Source organism: Xyrauchen texanus, chromosome 46, assembly GCF_025860055.1.
Source record: "Xyrauchen texanus isolate HMW12.3.18 chromosome 46, RBS_HiC_50CHRs, whole genome shotgun sequence".
Classification (NCBI taxonomy): domain Eukaryota; kingdom Metazoa; phylum Chordata; class Actinopteri; order Cypriniformes; family Catostomidae; genus Xyrauchen; species Xyrauchen texanus.
The window spans coordinates 15,186,556-15,205,576 of NC_068321.1; the positions used below are offsets into that span (position 1 = coordinate 15,186,556).

At 37.0% G+C, this 19,021-nt stretch overlaps 1 protein-coding gene across 1 annotated transcript; it reads left to right on the top strand.

Annotated features, from left to right (window-relative positions):
- The first annotated feature begins 256 nt into the window (after positions 1-256).
- On the top strand, positions 257-18,450 carry LOC127638216 (aggrecan core protein-like). The gene is made up of 17 exons (XM_052119639.1): positions 257-403; positions 3,108-3,187; positions 4,445-4,828; positions 5,137-5,311; positions 6,256-6,383; positions 6,482-6,775; positions 6,943-7,230; positions 9,072-9,255; positions 9,632-9,759; positions 10,318-10,611; positions 10,969-11,064; positions 11,147-12,445; positions 13,338-13,505; positions 13,584-13,666; positions 13,767-13,911; positions 14,917-15,099; positions 15,292-18,450. Exons 2-17 carry the CDS (start codon positions 3,115-3,117, stop codon positions 15,375-15,377), a joined length of 4,008 nt encoding a protein of 1,335 aa, XP_051975599.1. The 5' UTR covers positions 257-403; positions 3,108-3,114; the 3' UTR covers positions 15,378-18,450.
- The last annotated feature ends 571 nt before the right edge of the window (positions 18,451-19,021 follow it).

Sequence of the window (19,021 nt, forward strand, 5' to 3'; positions counted from 1 at the left end):
AAAAAAATGAATGAATAATTTCCTATATAGTCAAATGATACAAATTCTTCCAGATTCTATTTCCAATTAATTTAGAAAATGATTCATGTTATTTGAAATACTGGGATGGCAAATGCATTATGGGTAAAGTTGTCATTTGAAAATGTAGACCTCTCCCCTCTATTCCTCTCTCTGCCCTTCTCATACTCTCTCTCTCTCTCACTCACTTTGCCAAACTTGTGCCCAATTTGAATAAGATCCCTTTCTGCCCCTGACACATCCAGGGAATGCAAGCAGTCCAAAAACCCAGGGATTTTGTCATTTCCCAACTGACAAATTAATACAAGACACAAGGACCTTGCAAAAAAAAAACAAAAAAAAAGAAAATCAACTAAGAAGAGCAAGAAGGGACAATACTATTTTGGTAAGATTTATGTTATTTTGGATTATTTAGATGGATTATGCAGCATTACTATTTGAATGTTTATGTGATTGGCTACTTCTCAAATTGTATTAGATGTAATATTTTGTTAATGATATATTGTTTTTGCTAATGTATTTATTATTTTGTGTATTAATATGTGTTCCCTATCTGTTCAATTTCTGAGTAAAACCTATATAACTTTCTTTTATTCATTATTATTCTTATCATTCACAAATTTTAATGATAAGAATAAAAATGATGAATTATTACTTATATAATTGTACTATTATTTTTATTATTGTTTTGGGACTTAAGACAACATCAACAGGAAAGCAATTATAGTTTGAAGTTTGGGTAATTTAGGTGTTTGTGTAGGCACATTGAAATAACTGGTGTTTGTACCTTTTGTACAATTTCAATTCAACATGCAGTTTAATAATTTGTCAACTGATGCTTGTATCCAACCAAAGAGTTTTGATGGCATTTTAATGAATAGACATGATGTCAAATTTTTCATCTTGAAAAATTCTACTGATAAGACTAGTGGGCAAGGTGATGTTGTTAAACTATCTTTCCAAAAACAATGCAAGTGTGCATAATAATGAACATCTATGGCCAAATGTATGTCTTCACAGTGAGTAGTATGTACTCAAGAAGTATGCAGGTATTAATATTAGTACAGGGCTTGCTTACCTTATGTGTGTGAATGTGGACAGTGTTCTGGTCTTGTGGCTCTCTTGGGGCTCTAGTGAGTCTGGGCCTCCTGTGGAATATAGAAGTGTTTACATTGGCTTTAATGCAGGCCTGCGTCCATGTGCACAGACCACAGCAGGAACAGAACTTTGCTTATTGGCCTATTCCTGATGGGAAGAGAACATACTCTGGCTGAATGGGGATACTGTGAGAGCCTTCTCTCCACCCCTGCTTCACAAGACCAGAATATAACTGGAGGCATTTTTTAAACAACATTTAAATAGGCACGTGTGACCGGTCGTATTAAAAGAGTGGGAGTCCAGGGTGGGACTGTGATATGACACAGCTGGCCTTTATGAGACAGATTGGAGTTAGGCAGTTAGGACATCATTTTTGCTAATTAGGGCAAAAGGGTATTAGGGTATTGCTATACATACTGCCTGTGAACATTTGTGTGTGTGTGTGTGTGTGTGTGTGTGTTATAAATATAATTATATACATACAACTGTTCTCACATCTTACTTGAAAAATTTTGGCTATCAGTGTTAAGGGAACACAAGTTATGTACAGTACTTATGAAATTACTTTTAATCCAAGACTAGTCATAATCTATCTTTTAAAACCATGCTTTCATTTTCATTAAAGCTCAAAGTATTTATAAAGGGTGAAAAGTGAGTTACTGTCACATCAAAAATACATCGTAAAATGTAAGTTGTTAACACTACGAATGCACCAAAAAAACACCCCATGTGACTTGTGTAATTTATTCCAAGTCGTCTGAAGCCATATGATAGATGTGTGAGAAACAGATCAAAATTTAAGTCGATATTCACTCATAGCCCACGTCTGGGTCCAGATTCAAAGTCTAAAATGGGCTAATTTTATTATACTTCTATGGTGATTATTTTTTTTATTTTTTTGCAGATGTGGTCACTATGAACTACTGTGCTACATTACAAATCTTACAAAAATAAAAGTGTATGGATTTGGAAGATGATAGTGAGCAATTCATTTCTAAATGAACAATTCCTTTGATTCTAGTCCATGACTCATCTCAGACAGCTGAGTTGACATATTTCCGTCTTTCAAGTAGATGTTGAATGTGGCGCGTCTCTTCCTTCGACCTATTTACATATGTGAAAACATCCTGTCTGTGGCGTGTCTGAAAAAAATGCATATAAATGAAATAGTGTAAATATAATTTTAAAATAAATAAATAGCGATATACTGGACAGGTTTTTTTTTTTTTTTTTTTTTTTAGGGTTTGGGGCTACAATTTAAACCTTATTTGTGTGCTTAGAAAGTGTTGTCTTTGGTTGTTAAATTTGATTCAATTGGCATATAACCAGTAAAACAGCAGTAAGTAAGGCTTTCATAGAATTAGAAGTGTGAGATAAAAAGCTACTTCAGGGCCATGCCAGGATGGAGGTCTCCTACATTCGCTCAGTGCATTTAAAACAGCTTGATTCAGAAAAACCTGTGCAATGGCCAAAAAGAAAAAATTAAGCAAAGTAGTGAATGAATCACTGTGCTCATTATCAAACTGAATGTTAGCTTTTTAAAAACACACCATCAAATTGTATCAGTTTTTTCCCCTAGCCGATTCAACTATATGAATTGTTTAAAATTCAACTTACCAAGTCCAGAACACTTCCTGTGCCACAAACAGTGAGCTTTTCTTCTTTTGATGGAGAAAGGGAGTGTACGTGTGAATTTTTAAATGGGAGAGTGAATTAATGACATCTTGTTTTCATTCAATTCCAAATTTCCGCCCAGAGTACAGTAGCTCAATCAGGTTTGTTTAAAAGCCTAGGAAACAGAGAAATTACCTTCAGAATGGCTTGAGAGATTTGCAGTTTGTTACTGATATTTGAACCATTGGATGTTGTTGTGGCTTTAGTTCAATGCTTCACTTTAGTTATATACGTATGTATATATACACAATGTATACACAAACGCATATACATAACTGTACATTAATGTAAAATGACCACTCTGTGTCTTCCTTTAGGTCAAACATGGGCTCTTTGTTTCTGCTGTGTGCGTTTTTCCATGTAATTTCCGCCACAATACTTTTTGGAGACATGGCTGGTAAGTGAAAGGATTTTTTCCCCCGAGCTTATTGTTTTAATACATTTCAGCAATGGCTTTTAATCAAATGCATTAATTGTGCACTGAGTAATGTTTTCTTCATTGACATGTTTAGCATTACAGAAATGAATAGTACTTGTGAAAACTGTTTAAAATTAAGTGCACTCACATGAGATGAAGACTCATATCAGTAGCATTATACAGTATACGCAACTTTATTTTACATTAATCTGGACCGCCACATGGGGGCTGCCATGTTGAGATCACATGACCAGCCAGAATCTACTTCTTTTAACTCAGTATTGAACCTTTTTCATAGTAGCGCCATCTTTAATTTTTTACAGGTATGACAATGAGTCAAGAGGGATAGTCTTTTCAATGGGTTATAGGGTTTTTTAAATGGTTTTGGATCGTTCTGCTGATGAAACATTGAAAAAACATCTTTTAAACAAATTTCAGTAAACAAAAAAACTCATAAAACATAAGTTGTGGAACATAAGATGTGATCTAGGACCTTCACGCAACTTTATATAGTGCATGCCATTGAACAGAATGTACCGTGCTTTCCAAACTGCATAAATTATGCCATCGAAGGGCACTTTGAACACTTTGAGACTAAATTCTGAGTGATAACAAGCATGATAGTCATATTGTAAGAAAGTTTCAAACAGAATTTCCCGAAAAATTATTTTAATAGTTTGAATGAACATAATTTTTTAGCCCCACAACTTTCGGTCCTCCAAAGCTCTCACAGTATGGTGCAGTCTTTGAAGGGAATAGGGCATTTGGATGATCACTTCTGTATGGAACGCTTTATTCATAGAAGTGGCATATTTGATTTTTTACATGAATAAAAGTGTTTTTTTTTTTTTCATTTAAAAAACAAATTAAATAAGGTGCTTCTATGAATAAAGCCTATGTATCTATAATCGAACAATTTCACTTATGGAATATATTAATCATGGCTAAGTCTAAATAATGCATTTCTACAATGGCATCAATAACTAAGAACTATTGCGTTAACATAATGCAGCATCCACATCACTAGGTGTCAGTATAACTCAAAGACAACTCTGACATCGAAACAGACAAAAATTAATAAATGCACTCTTCTGTAAAAGAGAAGTTAAAAAAAGGTCTTTATTACTGACTATATGTAAAATTTTATATACAACATTTCTATTGTTCATGCTCAAATGTGTTTCTTTTGTAAATAGTATAATATAATGATAATCATGTTTTACCTCTGTTTTACAGATCAGGACAGCACCCTTACTGTAAGCATTCCTACTGAAGAGCCACTGCGCCCCCTGCTGGGTGGGAGCATGGGTATTCCCTGCTACTTTCAGGACAACACTGTGCATGACCCTGGTGCCCCAACCATCGCCCCTCTGTCCCACCGCATTAAATGGAGCTACATTTACAAGGGCAGGACAACCCTTATTCTGGTTGCCACCGGGGGCCTAGTACAGGTTCAATCAGACTACCTGGACCGGGTCCATATGGTTAATTATCCCATAGTGCCAACTGATGCTACCATTGAGATCTCAGAACTCCGTTCCAGTGACTCTGGCACCTACAGATGTGAGGTCATGCAAGGAATTGAAGATAACTATGATTCAGTGGAAATGCAAGTTCAAGGTAATGCCCTCCCAAGCTGTTTAGTCAACTAGTTTTATTTTCTATGGGATGTCTTGTATAAAACAGAAATTACTGAAAGTGACAGTTAAAGAGTTAAAGCTTTAAAATGAGTGGATATCAAGATTTTTAAAGTTTGGTCTGTCCCTTGCGCAAGCTATCATCTGTCTTGAGAATACTTGGAATAAAGCACATATCCTTGTATTGTATTATATTTGTATGGATTTTTTATTTATTTATTTTATTTTGAAGCTTGAAAGTTTTATGTTTGGGTGAATTATTCCTTTAAATTAATTGATCAATCTGTACAGGTATTGTGTTCCACTACCGAGCAATTTCTACCCGATATACCTTAACATTTGAGACAGCAAAGGCAGCCTGTATCCAGAACAGTGCTGTAATTGCAACCCCTGCACAGCTACAAGCTGCTTATGATGATGGATTCCATCAGTGTGATGCTGGCTGGCTCTCAGACCAAACTGTGAGGTAATGTAAAAATGCAGAAGCCTAATACATAGCACAAAAAATCTCAATTCACCATTTTTTATGGTGCAATATAAGTAATTGATTTCATGTAATTTTTAAAAGACAACAAAATACAGTCTTTAGCCATGCCACACCCAATAACCATGACTTGCTACTTGTTGGACAGTAAGGGTTAGTTCGCTCAAAAAGGAAAGATCTTTCATCATTTACTCACCCTCATGCCATCCCAGATGTGTAGAACACAAACAAAGATTTTTAGAAGAATATCTCAGCCCTGTAGGTCTGTACAATGCAAGTCAATGGTGACCAGAACTTTAAGCTCCAAAAAGCAAAGTCGCATTCCCATTCTAGAGAGCATTTGATTGGACAAAAATCTGAAAAGCGCAAGATAAGTCATCATTATGTTTGGACCATTTTCCTAAGAGAAAGACACATTTTAGAAAGTACATTTTAAATACACATCAGGGGCGGAGCCAGGAGTTTTTCAAAAGGGTGGTCAGGCAGGGGGAAGTGATCAGTCTGTGGTGGCACAGAAATGTTTGGGCAGCATTTTTATATCGCCGGGCTGAGTGGATACAATGACACCCGGGACGGAGAGGTTTGGCGAACTTGGTGTGCACACATGTTAATTTTGTGCATTTGTAAAGAGATGATTTCACCCCTAAAGAACTAAATTGTGCCAAAAAATGACCAAAACAGCAATTGCAAGTGGGGTGGCCAGGCTTACCCCTAGCGACCCCTAGCTCCGCCACTGATGCACATATCTGCTAATAGTTTATTTTGTCATCTTTTTAAGGATAAACTAGCAAATTGATGTCTTCAAAGCTAATAAAGACTAACTAAAAGCCACAAAACTAAAAATTTGATTTCATGGGGTCTTTGAAAATGTAATCTTAATCTTAAAAGTTAATAATTATGATCACAATTTATACAATTTCCCTAAGGTATCCCATTCATGAGCCAAGGGAGCCTTGCTACGGAGACAAAGAAAATTTCCCTGGAGTACGAACATATGGAGTCCGAGATGTCAATGAGACTTATGATGTGTATTGCTTTGCAGAAAAAATGTCAGGTACCATGGCCAGTGTTTCCATACTATGATGTATCCATTTAGTCAGAGTTTGTGTGCTTTCCGGTGTTTTTACTTTATGGATTCTCCTCATCACACAGGGAAAGTGTTCTACTCCATATCTGTGGAGAAGTTCACTTTTGCTGGGGCTGACAAGCAGTGTGCAAACCTCGGTGCCCAACTGGCCACCACAGGGCAACTTTACCTGGCATGGAAGGCTGGCATGGATATGTGCAATGCTGGCTGGCTAGCCGACAGGAGCGTACGGTACCCCATTAACATAGCTCGACCCCAGTGCGGTGGAGGGCTTTTGGGAGTTCGAACTGTTTACCTGTTCCCGAATCAGACTGGTTACCCCTACCCGGACTCCCGCTATGATGCAATCTGTTATCGAGGTATGCACAGTGAATTCATTGTTGTGTGTTTATTGCATTTTCTACTTTGCTGTGTATGCACTTAAAATCCTTTACCCATACCATATTAATCATCATCTCACATCATTAAGTGTAACATAAAATCATTAATAATCCCAGTAATATATAAGAACTTTATTATTTTGCAGAACATGAAGACAAGGTTTTAACAACTCCCTCGCCATTCCCTGAAATATACACTACCACAGATTCCAGACTCAGTGTGGCAACAGTTACCTCAAGCTCTTTAGACTATACTAAACAGGTGATCACTGAGAGTGAGCACTTTGAGGAACTACTGACAGAAAACACTACCAATGTGGAAAGCCTCCTATCTCTACCTCCCAACATAACTGAGATAGAAGACGAAGTCATCGGTTTCGCCACTGCTCAACCTTTTCTGGGATATGACTTTCCCATGGACAATATCACCGCTGGTAAGAGGGTGAATGTTGTTTGTTCCAAGTTGATGTTTTGTTTATATTGTTCTCAACAAAGCATTCTGTATTGGGTAAAATTGCAGAATTAAGTCAAAGACGTTTGCAATGGTAGGTTGACATCTACCCCTGCATGGCAGTATAAATTTAAAGGGATAGTTAACCCAAAAAAGGAAAATTCAGTCATCATTCATTCACCGTCATGGTGTTCCAAACATGTATTCTTTTCTTTCTTCTGTGGAACAAAAAAGGAGATGTTATGCAGAATGTTAGTCATATTTTCACTTTTATTTAGGCATGGGATTGATGCCTTTTTCATGCATTGATAATACGAGGATTTTCCAGATAATTATCGATATACTTCATATCTGGAAAATGTTTTTCCAGATATAAATAGGGCTGTTCGTTGCACAATCGTATTTGTGTTTTCAAATATATTTCTCAAGACAACTTTGATAAAGTGTAATCGGCAGGGTAAACTAAAGGTGGTCGCACACAAAACAAATTTAGGGTTTGAGTTTATCCATTGGTTGTTGATTGGATTGTGAAAATATGGATGTTGTTGCATAGCGGAACAGAGGCAGATGTGAATGTAAGTTTACAGCGGACATACACCCCTACCACTGTGCTGCTAGTGTCAGAGCCAGTTATCAGTGAAACTGAGCAGCGATCTCAACACATTTATGATCAAAATGACAACATATACGCACAAGCATATCACGGTCTTTGCTTGCGAAGAGGCTGTAGCCGTTGAAAAAAGAATGAGTAAAAAATAACCATGTTTTGAATCACAATACACTAAATATAAAGGAAAAAAACACTCATGCTGTGCATCACAAGATATCTGCATTCAAAAAATAAATAAACTCCAGTGACATCCAAAGCAAGTATTCATTAGTGATCATCTCAGGCCAGGCCTCAATTCAGGCATGAAATGTCTCGAACACAACCGTGAATTCGCTGTTATTACTCCTCATTCATGTAAATTAAATGAAATTCAAGCCAGCTTACCTGTAACCAAGGAAGTTTCGGTTAAGGAACGATAGTTTTGAAGGAAAACAGATGGAAATACACCTTGCCATCTTCACTAGCATGCAATTGACACTGCGTTCAACTCTACGCAAGGTTGTGGTATTTATAAGAAAGGGGCAGGTTTTAAGCAGACTAAAGAAGTCCTGCATATGTCACCAGACAGAAGTCTGTTGTTTCACCAGAAGATCGAGTAATTCAATGTTGATTAATGATTACAAAGTCAAAAAATAAAATACAAATAAAACATATTCATGGATAAATCGTTCACAATTCAATAACATGCATTTAGAAAATAGATATGGTGAATTTTCATTTCATGCCGACTTTAAACAGAGGCCAAATGTGTATATTGGAAAACAAGCAAACTGGGCTTCTAATTTAAATGTCAGCTCATTTCAATATATCGATGCCTCAAAAATATATAAATAAAAAGCGTGCTGATCAATAATCGATATTTAAGGACATACCTAATATATACATACTTACAATAATAGAGAATGGTGATTGAGACACCATTGTTATGCTGCCTTACATCTCCTATTGTGTTCCACTAAGAAAGTTGCAAAAGTTTGGAACAACATAAATGATGACAGATTTTGACATTTTTGTGTTAACTGTCCTTTTAAGTGGTGACCAAGACCAAGGCAGTGAAGTGATACTCCCCATAACTAAACACTGCCCTCTGCAGGGTTACCAATTACAGCAAAGTTAACTGCTTTATGACTCCTTGAATAGCTCACTAACAAACTGAAAAAGAAAACCCAAAGCACCTCCAGTTTTCATCTCCTAATATTTTTTTTCTCACCTAGAATCTCTAGGAGTGGTGTTCCATTATCGTGCTGAATCCAGGCGCCATGCTTATACCTTTGAAGAAGCACAGATAGCTTGTCAAAACCTGGGTGCAGTCATAGCCACCCCTGAACTCCTTCAGGCTGCTTATGAGGCTGGTTTTCATCAATGCAGTGCAGGCTGGCTACAGGACCAAACTGTGAGGTTAGCAAATGTTTTGTTTACAAATGCTTTTCTATGTGTTTCTTGACTCAGTCATTTCTGTTGAATTCATTAGAATATTGGCTCAGAAATGGGGTAGTTCACCCAAAATTCAGTTCCAAACCTGTGTACTTTCTTATTTCTGTGGAACACAGATGTTTGGCAGTATGTTAGTCTCAGTCACCAATCATATTCATGGCATAATTTTGCCATATAAAGAAAGTAAATTGAGGGGATTGAGTATGTTTTGCTTAGCATCTATTCTTGTCATGTGGGTTTGGAACAACATGAGGGTGAGTAAATGATGATAAAATGTCAATTTTTGTGTGAACTATTTCAATAACACCTTTCATGAAATTACTGTATGCACTGTGGATAGGTATCCAATTGTGTATACTCAAAATAAGTGCTCTGGAGATCAGGAGAACGCTCCAGGTGTACGCTCCTACAATGTTAGGCCTGCTCACGAGCAGTATGATGTATACTGTTACATGGAGCAATTAAAGGGTGAGTACAGTACATATTTGCATATACTGTCCTTTCAATTTAGTTTTATTTTTCTCTATAACTTTGTTTTATTTTAACTAGTGTTTCTAGTTTCAGTTTAGTTTTATTTTTATTTTTTTCAGTAAATTTATTTATTTCATTTTATTTTTTGTTAAGTGTTTTAGGGTGGCCAAAGTTAATGCTTTAAGTGATATCATTTAAAATTTTGTAACATCGTTTAATTTCATTGGGCGGTGTTTTTGCTAACTAGGGTCATTGTCACATTTAATTAAAGCATATTGTACCAGTATAACATACAGTATATATTATATATATGTATAAATTATATGGACATTCTATATTATTTGAATATACTGTATATTACTTTTTTGTATCCATTAACATTTATTTTATTTTAGTTAAACTTTTTCCAATTATGTTAGTTATGCTTATTGTTTTCATGTAGTTTTCATTTTAGTTTTTGTTAATGAGAGTAACAATGCACTTGATACATTTATTTCATCAAATATAATCTTTATAAATGTAATATCTATAAATTTCTTGGACTCTATCTCTCAGGGGAGATTTTACACAAGACTTCACTGGCAGGCTTCACTTACTATGAAGCTGTTGCCCATTGCAGAAAACTAGGTGCTACTCTTGCCTCAACTGGAGAACTTTACGCTGCCTGGAATCAGGGTTTTCACAAGTGCAGTCCTGGCTGGCTGTCTGATCTCAGCGTCCGCTTTCCTGTCCGCATTCCACACTTTGGTTGTGGCGTAAACAGGACTGGAGTGCACACTATTTATGCCAACCCAAACCAAACAGGCTTCCCAAACCCATACTCCAGATATGATGCCTATTGCATCAAAGGTACCACATCTTATACAAGTGTTTGCTATTTAAAGAGAGACTGTTGTTCACCCAAATATTCCGTCATCATTTACTCACCCTCATGTTCCAAACCCATGCAACTTACTTTCTTTCATGGAACACAAAAGGCAATTTTGCGAAGAATGTTAGCCTCAGTCACTATTCACATTCATTATATGAAAAAAGATGCAATGAAAATTTATAACGACTGAGACTAACATTTTGACAAACACTGGGTTTAGAACAACATAAAGGTAAGTAAATGATGACAGTATTTTCATTCTTGAGTATCCTAAACTATATACCTTTAAGGCAAGAGCGAGTGTTAATATCACATATTCTTAATTATTTTTTCAGCAAATTTGTCTATGCTCCTTGATGAGGATGCGTTGAATGCTACAGAAATTGGAATGGAACTTAACAAAACGAATATAACAGAGCTGCTGAGACCTGGTATAAGACGCTTTCGATATCTCCAATCTTTGTTCTATTATTGTCATATTTAGGGGTGCTGACTTTTAATGGTGTGTTACAGCTCGTCCAATCGTCCCTCCCATGTCAGTGGACATATCTGGCTCAGCATCAGGCTCTCCTGATTTCAGTTCTGGAGATGGGTCTTGGAGTGGCAGTCCAAGTGGGGACATATCCGGAAGCGGCAGTCCAAGTGGGGACATATCCGGAAGCGGCAGTCCAACTGGGGACCTATCTGGAAGCGATAGTCCAAGTGGGGACCTATCTGGAAGCGGCAGTCCAAGTGGGGACCTATCTGGAAGCGGCAGTCCAAGTGGGGACCTATCTGGAAGCGGCAGTCCAAGTGGGGACCTATCTGGAAGCAGCAGTCCAAGTGGGGACCTATCTGGAAGCGGCAGTCCAAGTGGGGACATATCTGGAAGTGGGAGTCCAAGTGGGGACATATCTGGAAGTGGGAGTCCAAGTGGTGAAATATCTGGAAGTGGGAGACCTAGTGGGGACATATCTGGGAGTGGGAGACCCAGTGGGTACATATCTGGGAGTGGGAGACCCAGTGGTTCTGGCCAAAGTGGTGAAGGATCAGGTTACCTTGTGTGGTTCATAGAAGGTGCAGATACACTCAGCTGGCAGCCTTCTAACTCAGTCTTTCCTCAGGAGGCAAGAGAAGGGAGTGGTAGTGGCAGTGGTGTTATAATTTTTTCTGAAATAGGATCTGGAGATGAATCAGGGGAGGCTTCTGGACTCCATCAAGAAATAAGTGGATCTAGTGGCCTTCTGTCAGGACTCAGCAGTGGACTTATCAGTTCGGGGTCAAGTGGATTCTACAGTGGGGGTGAATCGAGTGGGTCAGGCTTCTCTGGGCTGTCATTTATAGACAGAGAAATGATCGATCTGACTGAAAGAACATCTAGAAAACAGGAATTGTCTGGTGTTTCCCCATTTAGCTTCAGTGATTTCAGTGGCTTTGGCTCTGGTTCTGGAACTTCTGGTTCAGGAACATCTGGTTCAGGAACATCTGGCCACATTGAGAGAAGCGGTGGAGAGATCATAATTCTATCAAACGATGAGGTCATTGACTTAAACTCTAGGCCTACAACCGGGAAGGAGGAGGGTCGTGGATCAGTGGAGATCAGTGGAGATGGCAGTACTTATAGTAATTTATATGAGGGTTACTTGAGTGACAATGAGACTGGTGATCTCCTCCAAGAAAGAGATGAGCAACTTAATGTCACAACAGAGACGTTTGATGTCACTGATCAGTCACCTTTAAACACAACATTACAAACCACCTCAGCATTCACAACTTCACCTTCAGTTTCTCTACAAACAAAACAGGCTATTGAGGAGCCATTTGCTACTTATGGTAAAAAACTTATAAATCTATAATATCGTCTTTTTAGCATTTGGAAACGGTGTCATGAATATGTCTATCGTTGGCAGCTTCAATTAATGCTTGTGATCAAAACCCCTGAGGTGATGGCTCATTCTCTGTACAAGATAGCATTGCGATCTGTCAGTGTCCATCAGGATTCAGCAGAGAGAACTGCTCAATACATAAGAAAAAAGTTTTAAGTATTTACAGCATACTAAAAAAATTGACCATAACTACACTTTGTTTAGTCGTTGTAAGTGGAAACTGATTTTAATGTTTGTTCATGTGCACAAATGTTCCTCTCATGCGGCTCACAATTATCTAATCTTACACCAAGAATTCACCATAACATAAAACACGAATTCTTCCATCTAGCATGTGAAATAAATATAGATACCCTGCTGAAAAGACCTGCTTTGACCAGCGTTTACATTTGATCATTTAGCGGATACTTTCATGCAAAGCAATTTATAATTATCGAAGGGAGAACAGAATACAAGTAAATGCTACATACCAAATTTCCAAGACTAGAATAGTAGAACACTAAAGCAGTAGAGGAAGTAAAAGTTTATTTATTTAAAAAATAAATTTCATGCAGCCTGGTGAAGACACCAGCACACTTGCATCCCATGCTGGTCACTGGCCTCCAAAACACAACATATAGCTATGCTAGTCTTGTCAGTATAATGAAGAGTCTTTGTAATATCGACTCTTTGCAAAAAAAAAAAAAGATTGTTTTTAAGGTTCAACCACTATTTCCTTTTTCTTTGTAACTTGCTACTTTCTACAGACCTGAGTAAGTTTAGCTAGCCTTTCATGATTAGCCTCTATTTAAAAGCTCATATCTTCAAAATGAAGATTGAAGTACTCATTGTCTCCTCAGCATTGCCAGAGGTGCAGAGATGTGCTGAGGGATGGATAGAGTTCATGGGCAGCTGTTACATTCATTTTGAAGAGCGTGAGACCTGGACCAGTGCTGAGCAGCACTGTCAGGAGCTAAACTCTCACCTGGTTAGCATATCTTCCCAGCAAGAACAAGAGTTTGTCAGAGGTGAGTCGAATCCCATTTCTAATGATGATATGCCTGTTGATCTAATAGTAAATGCTCACAAATTTGTAAAACCCCTAGCTCAGGCTCACGACTATCAGTGGATTGGACTCAATGACATGTCTGTGCAGAATGAGTTTCGTTGGACAGACGGAAGCCCTTTGGTAAGAAATAAGTCCTCCAAGATTCTTTCCAAATTTTGTGACGAATGTGATCCAAGACATTTTGCAATGATCATTTCAAGCGGTATTATATTCTCTGCAGGAATATATAAACTGGAGACCCAACCAGCCAGATAATTACTTCAGCAAAGCAGAAGACTGTGTTGTAATGATTTGGCACGAGGATGGCCAGTGGAATGATGTACCCTGCAATTACCATCTTCCTTTCACTTGCAAAAGTGGACCCGGTATGAAGATAATAGACTTTAAATTTAGCGCCAAGTCAGTCCATCCCAATTTGCTGTATTTCATAATCAGCTATTTAATGACATTACAGTCATTGCATTCATTTAGTAAAATTATAGTGCAGCTTGTTCAAGCTACTTCATTATAACTAGGGATGTGCAAAACTGTATATATTTTTTAAATTGACAAGTCAACAACCCACTCATTAATCAGTCTTGGAAGCCCTGTATAACTTGGCTGCTTTCGGCTTCACCTGAACCTGATTAAATGTGTTTTTTGGGGGTGTTTACATAAGCGTTCTGGCACTAAAAAGCTAAACACAGCGCAACAAACATAACAGAGTGCAGGTGTTCCATACAACTTACTTTTAACTCAATAAGTAGTGTAATGCATTACACTTTAAATTCTTGTAATCAGATTACAGTTACTGACTTACAATTAAGTAAATTACATTTAAGTACATTATTTAGGTTACACATAATAATATTATTTAGAACACGTTTAAAAAATGAGTTATGTTCAGAAAAAACTTTACCGTCAAAAGTGTTTTAGAAAGTTACTTTAAATTAAATTAGTAATGTGATGACTTTTTCCATTAATTAATCAGCAAAGTGATCTGATTACAATTTTAGAGAAGTAATTAGTAATTTGTAGTGGACTACTTTTTTAAGCAACTTTCCAAACACTGATCTCGACATGCAATTTTAAAAGTTGAGGTTCCATTTACCCTGACACAGCTTCTAAAAAACACAGTACTCCTGCATGAGGTGTTCTCACTGAAACCATTTGCTTTTTTTTAAGAAAAGAAGGGGCAAGACAAAATACATTTTTGTGTTTATCAATATTATACCAAAAATGCAGTCGATTGAGCTTAACTTGTATTGAACCCGGAATATTCCTTTAAAGTTGGACGATGTACAATGGATATTGTCAATGCAGATCAAGTACTATTGCCTTGGAATATAAATATGGAAGATAAATGGTTTTTTTTTCTTTTCTCACTGTAGTCACATGTTCATCACCTCCTGAGGTAAAGAATGCCAAGATGTTAGGCAATCACAGAGATCGCTACCCTGTTAACTCGATTATTCGATACCAGTGTGACAGTGGATTCATGCAGCGCCACATGTCTGTGGTGCGCTGTATGACAGATGGTCAATGGGAGGAGCCTCGAGTGGAGTGCATAAGAGGCAAGTAAACTCCACAGACACTAGGTTAGGAAATACTAGAATAGGCTACACTGGATGCAGTTAACTTTACATTAAATTTCTCTTAAAAACCATATAGCACTTTTTCTATCTGTTTCAATTACTGAAAACTGTCAGCCCCACCTGTAAAGTCAAAAAAAGCATTTGTGTCAAAGTTATTACCTTCCTCAACAGGTAAAATAATCGGCAGCCTACGGAAAAGATCCCTCAAGACACGTCCTAAAGCAGTCAATAGTCGGATATGGAGAAAGGTCCTCTAAACAGGACAAAGGGCATACACTTCAAAACATCCAGAGGACTTTAAATCATAAAGATCATCTGTACAGAAGCCTTTTTACCCAAAAGAAAAATTGAAAAAGACCAACCTTATGTAATGATACATTTTTCTGTAGTTCGCCTGGCTTTGGTTTGCAAGTGCTACTCACAGCTCTGTCTTTGGGGGGAACCAAGAAATAAGAGGGTAATAAGAGACAAACTAATCTATATATAAAGAAAGAAAGTATACAGACTGAATAGAAGAGAGTGCCCTTGAGTTTAAGTAAACGTTGCTATTAGTGCAAGAGTTCGTTATAGTTTCTTCCAGGCCACAAGATGACACTGTTGTTTACTTGTGTGAACTGCTAACATTGTCCCACCATTGTTTTACAAACCTACATTAATTGTCCAAAGCAGCCTCCTAATTTGCATACTTCTAGTGTACACTAAAAGTATGTACTTTCCAAGTGATTTCCTTTGCCACATATTGTTTTCATTTGCATACAAGTTCTAGAATCTATAGATATGCTCATTACTTTTAAATTTATCATTACTAGTTGGTTCACACATTTAAAAACTGTTGAGGTAGCTTCCGCTTTGCGTTCCTGGTCATTTTTCTACACCTGAAAAAAGGGCAGCAATATTAGCTTCAAAAGCATGCACAGATGCATACTAAGAAAGTCTAATGGAAATAGTTCAACATTTGGTCATCTTTGTTATAATATTTTACAAGCTATGAATTGGGATGCACTAATTCTTAACTTGAATTCTATTTAGAACGGATTGTATGTGAAGTGGGATGCAGTCCATGACTTTTGAGCACAATGTTAATCATGTATATAATAGATGAAAAATGGATATGCACGAAAGAGTAACACTAAAGTTTAGAACAAGACAAAAGGCTTTAATAACTACAGCTGGATACAATGGCATTTAAGGTAGCACATTAGTATTTCAAATTCTTTAACATTTAATTTTCTTTTTATATCTTTGGTTTGTTGCAGTTTAAATGTCTCGTTTGATGACAGAGATCAAGTTATCTCTTTGAAACAAAAAATCTACAGTATGTGAGAGATAAAATGCCCTTTTCTTTTAAAATGCTTTTTCTACATTTCTAAATAGACCAATTTACTTAAATTAGAAAGATATACTGTCTATACTAGCTGTAATGATAAAATTATATTGAATACCTGTTACTGGAAGAGAACAAATGCTTACGATCAGCATGATTCAGAAGCACTTATTCATTGTGCAATGCATTAGCTTTTCTATAATTTATTGATTTACATGTTCATATAATCCTTAATCCTTAAAGAGTGATACAGGTAAACAAATTTGTCTTGCTGTCCATAGTGGAGGGGATAGAGAGTGATACTTGTTTCTCCCAGACAACTTAATTCACAGAAGTTAGTTTCGAAAGGATAGAGATAATAGAAATAAAGGTAGAGTTGGGTGCAGAAAGAAGTGTCATGGGAGTGATGTGGTGAGGGAAGCTGCCTATACATTTTTGTGAATGTGATAAAAAACTCTTCTTGAAATTTCGTTTAAAACGTAAAACAAAATGGTGTAGATGTCAGGCTAATTAAGCATTCATATTCCAATGACAGAATTTTCAGTTGCCTGTTTTAATATTTAAGTTCAAAGTTGATCAAATTAAAAGTATATACTAATAAGCCAACATGCACACACAATCAGTTTATTATTAAGTCTGACCTCGCGCTATTCAACCCCGCCATTTTTCAGCACTCCACTCTTCCAAATTGTGTCATCTACCTTCCTATTTGTATTGAAGCTACAAGAGTCGATCAAAATGGATTTCGTGTGGAAGCACAAAAAGTATTTTTCACCAGGTGTTGATGGTGAGTCTTCAGCACCCTACTACGTGAAAATGCTCGTGAGGTGTTTTTCTGTCAACGTAAATGTTTGTTTCAGATCACATTCAGACAGCTATGACACACTGCACTTTTTCATAATACAAGCGTTTAATTCTTATACGTGTCATTCTCTTTAATTTTTAGGTTTCTGCATGTTAATAATTTGTCAAAATGTGTAGTTACATTTCTAACAGTGACAGCTCGCATTACACATGCAAGTTCAACGTTAAAGAAAATTACAATTGTACTTTTTAAATTAATTTGTCACCCTACATCTTTGTAGAGGCTTAAATGTGATTAAAATGGTTGTAAACGGAATAAAAAATAAAACAAACAATTTCACGTGCGTGTGTAAGTAAATATATAAGTGAACACCTTTCTGGTTTAACAAAAAAATATGCTTACCTTAAATATAATGCGATGGGTGAATGACATGAGAAGGTGATCAGATATTTTTAATGACTTTAAGTTGTCTCTTGGAGTTTCATGAGCACAGAGGCACATCAGTACGTCCACTGCATGAAGGTAGGATCTTGTGTATTTATTAATGATGTACTCTTGTTTTAAAATCTCCCGCTCTGCTTACAGTTGTTATGACATCTCCTGACCACTTTAAAATACGCATGATAGCTTATGACAACTCTCTAACCTGTAAATCAACTTTTAAATCAACTAAAAAATCAATCTAGCTAATTACACTTTGACATCAGCATCTACGTAGAACCGAAAGAAGGAAAGTTCCAAGACAACATTTTCAAGATGGCTGCGCGCTAGTTTCTCTAGCGCATAAAATACAGTGAGTAACAATAACGTGAATTGCTCTCGGTTGTATCTATTATCCGCAACATCCAACTCATTCATTTAGCTCTTTATCACTGTCAGCTCTTCTACACTGAGCTCATATCTGTCCTAGTGGCCCTGAATCTCTGAAATAAACAGATTAAATGTGTGTGAATAAAGGCGATTTCCTCCTAATACCAGAGCCTGGTCAAAAGGTGTCATGGTGTGGGATGAGTTTGTCTCATCTCTCTCTCTCTCTCACTCACTCACTCACTCACTCAGTGAGATATACTGTATAAACTATCTTCTGCACAACACAAATGAAGATTTTTAGAAGAATATTTCAGCTCTGTAGGTCCATACAATGCAAGTGAATGGTTATCAGGCCTTTGAAGCTCCAAAAATCACAAAGAAAGCAAAAAAGTAATTCATACAACTCCAGTGGTTTAATACATGTCTTCTGAAGCGAACCATTTGGTTTTGGGTGAGAACAGACCAAAATGTAACTGTACATCTTGACAGCAGTCTCCTTGGCGCTCATGATTTCAACTTCGATTACACTTCCTATAGTGCCATTTGGCACTCTGCGCATGCATCAAACACTAGGAAGTGTAAACAAGCTTGAAATCATGATCGTGCCTAGTGACTCCAATGGCAAGAGGCACAGTGAAAAAGAAGTTGCAATTTGGTCTGTTCTCAACCAAAACCAACTGGATCACTTCTGGAGACATATATTAAACCACTGGAGTCTTATGATTACATTTATGCTGCCTTTATGTGCTTTTTGGAGTTCTGGTCACCATTCACTTGCATTGTATGGACATATGCAGCTGAGACAATCTTCTAAAAATCTTTGCTTGTGTTCAGCAGAAGAAAGAAAGTCATACACATCTGGGATGGCATGGGTGTGAGTAACTTAATGAGATAATTTTCATTTTTGGATGAACTATCCCTTTTAGCATTTTATATACAGTATAGCAAACAAAAAAAAGGGT

Coding starts and splice junctions, on each gene's coding strand:
- LOC127638216 (XM_052119639.1), top strand. CDS start 3,115: ATGGGCTCTTTGTTTCTGCTGTGTGCGTTTTTCCATGTAATTTCCGCC. Junction 5,312..6,255: donor CTCTCAGACCAAACTGTGAG/GTAATGTAAAAA, acceptor AATTTCCCTAAG/GTATCCCATTCATGAGCCAA. Junction 15,100..15,291: donor TCGAGTGGAGTGCATAAGAG/GCAAGTAAACTC, acceptor CTTCCTCAACAG/GTAAAATAATCGGCAGCCTA.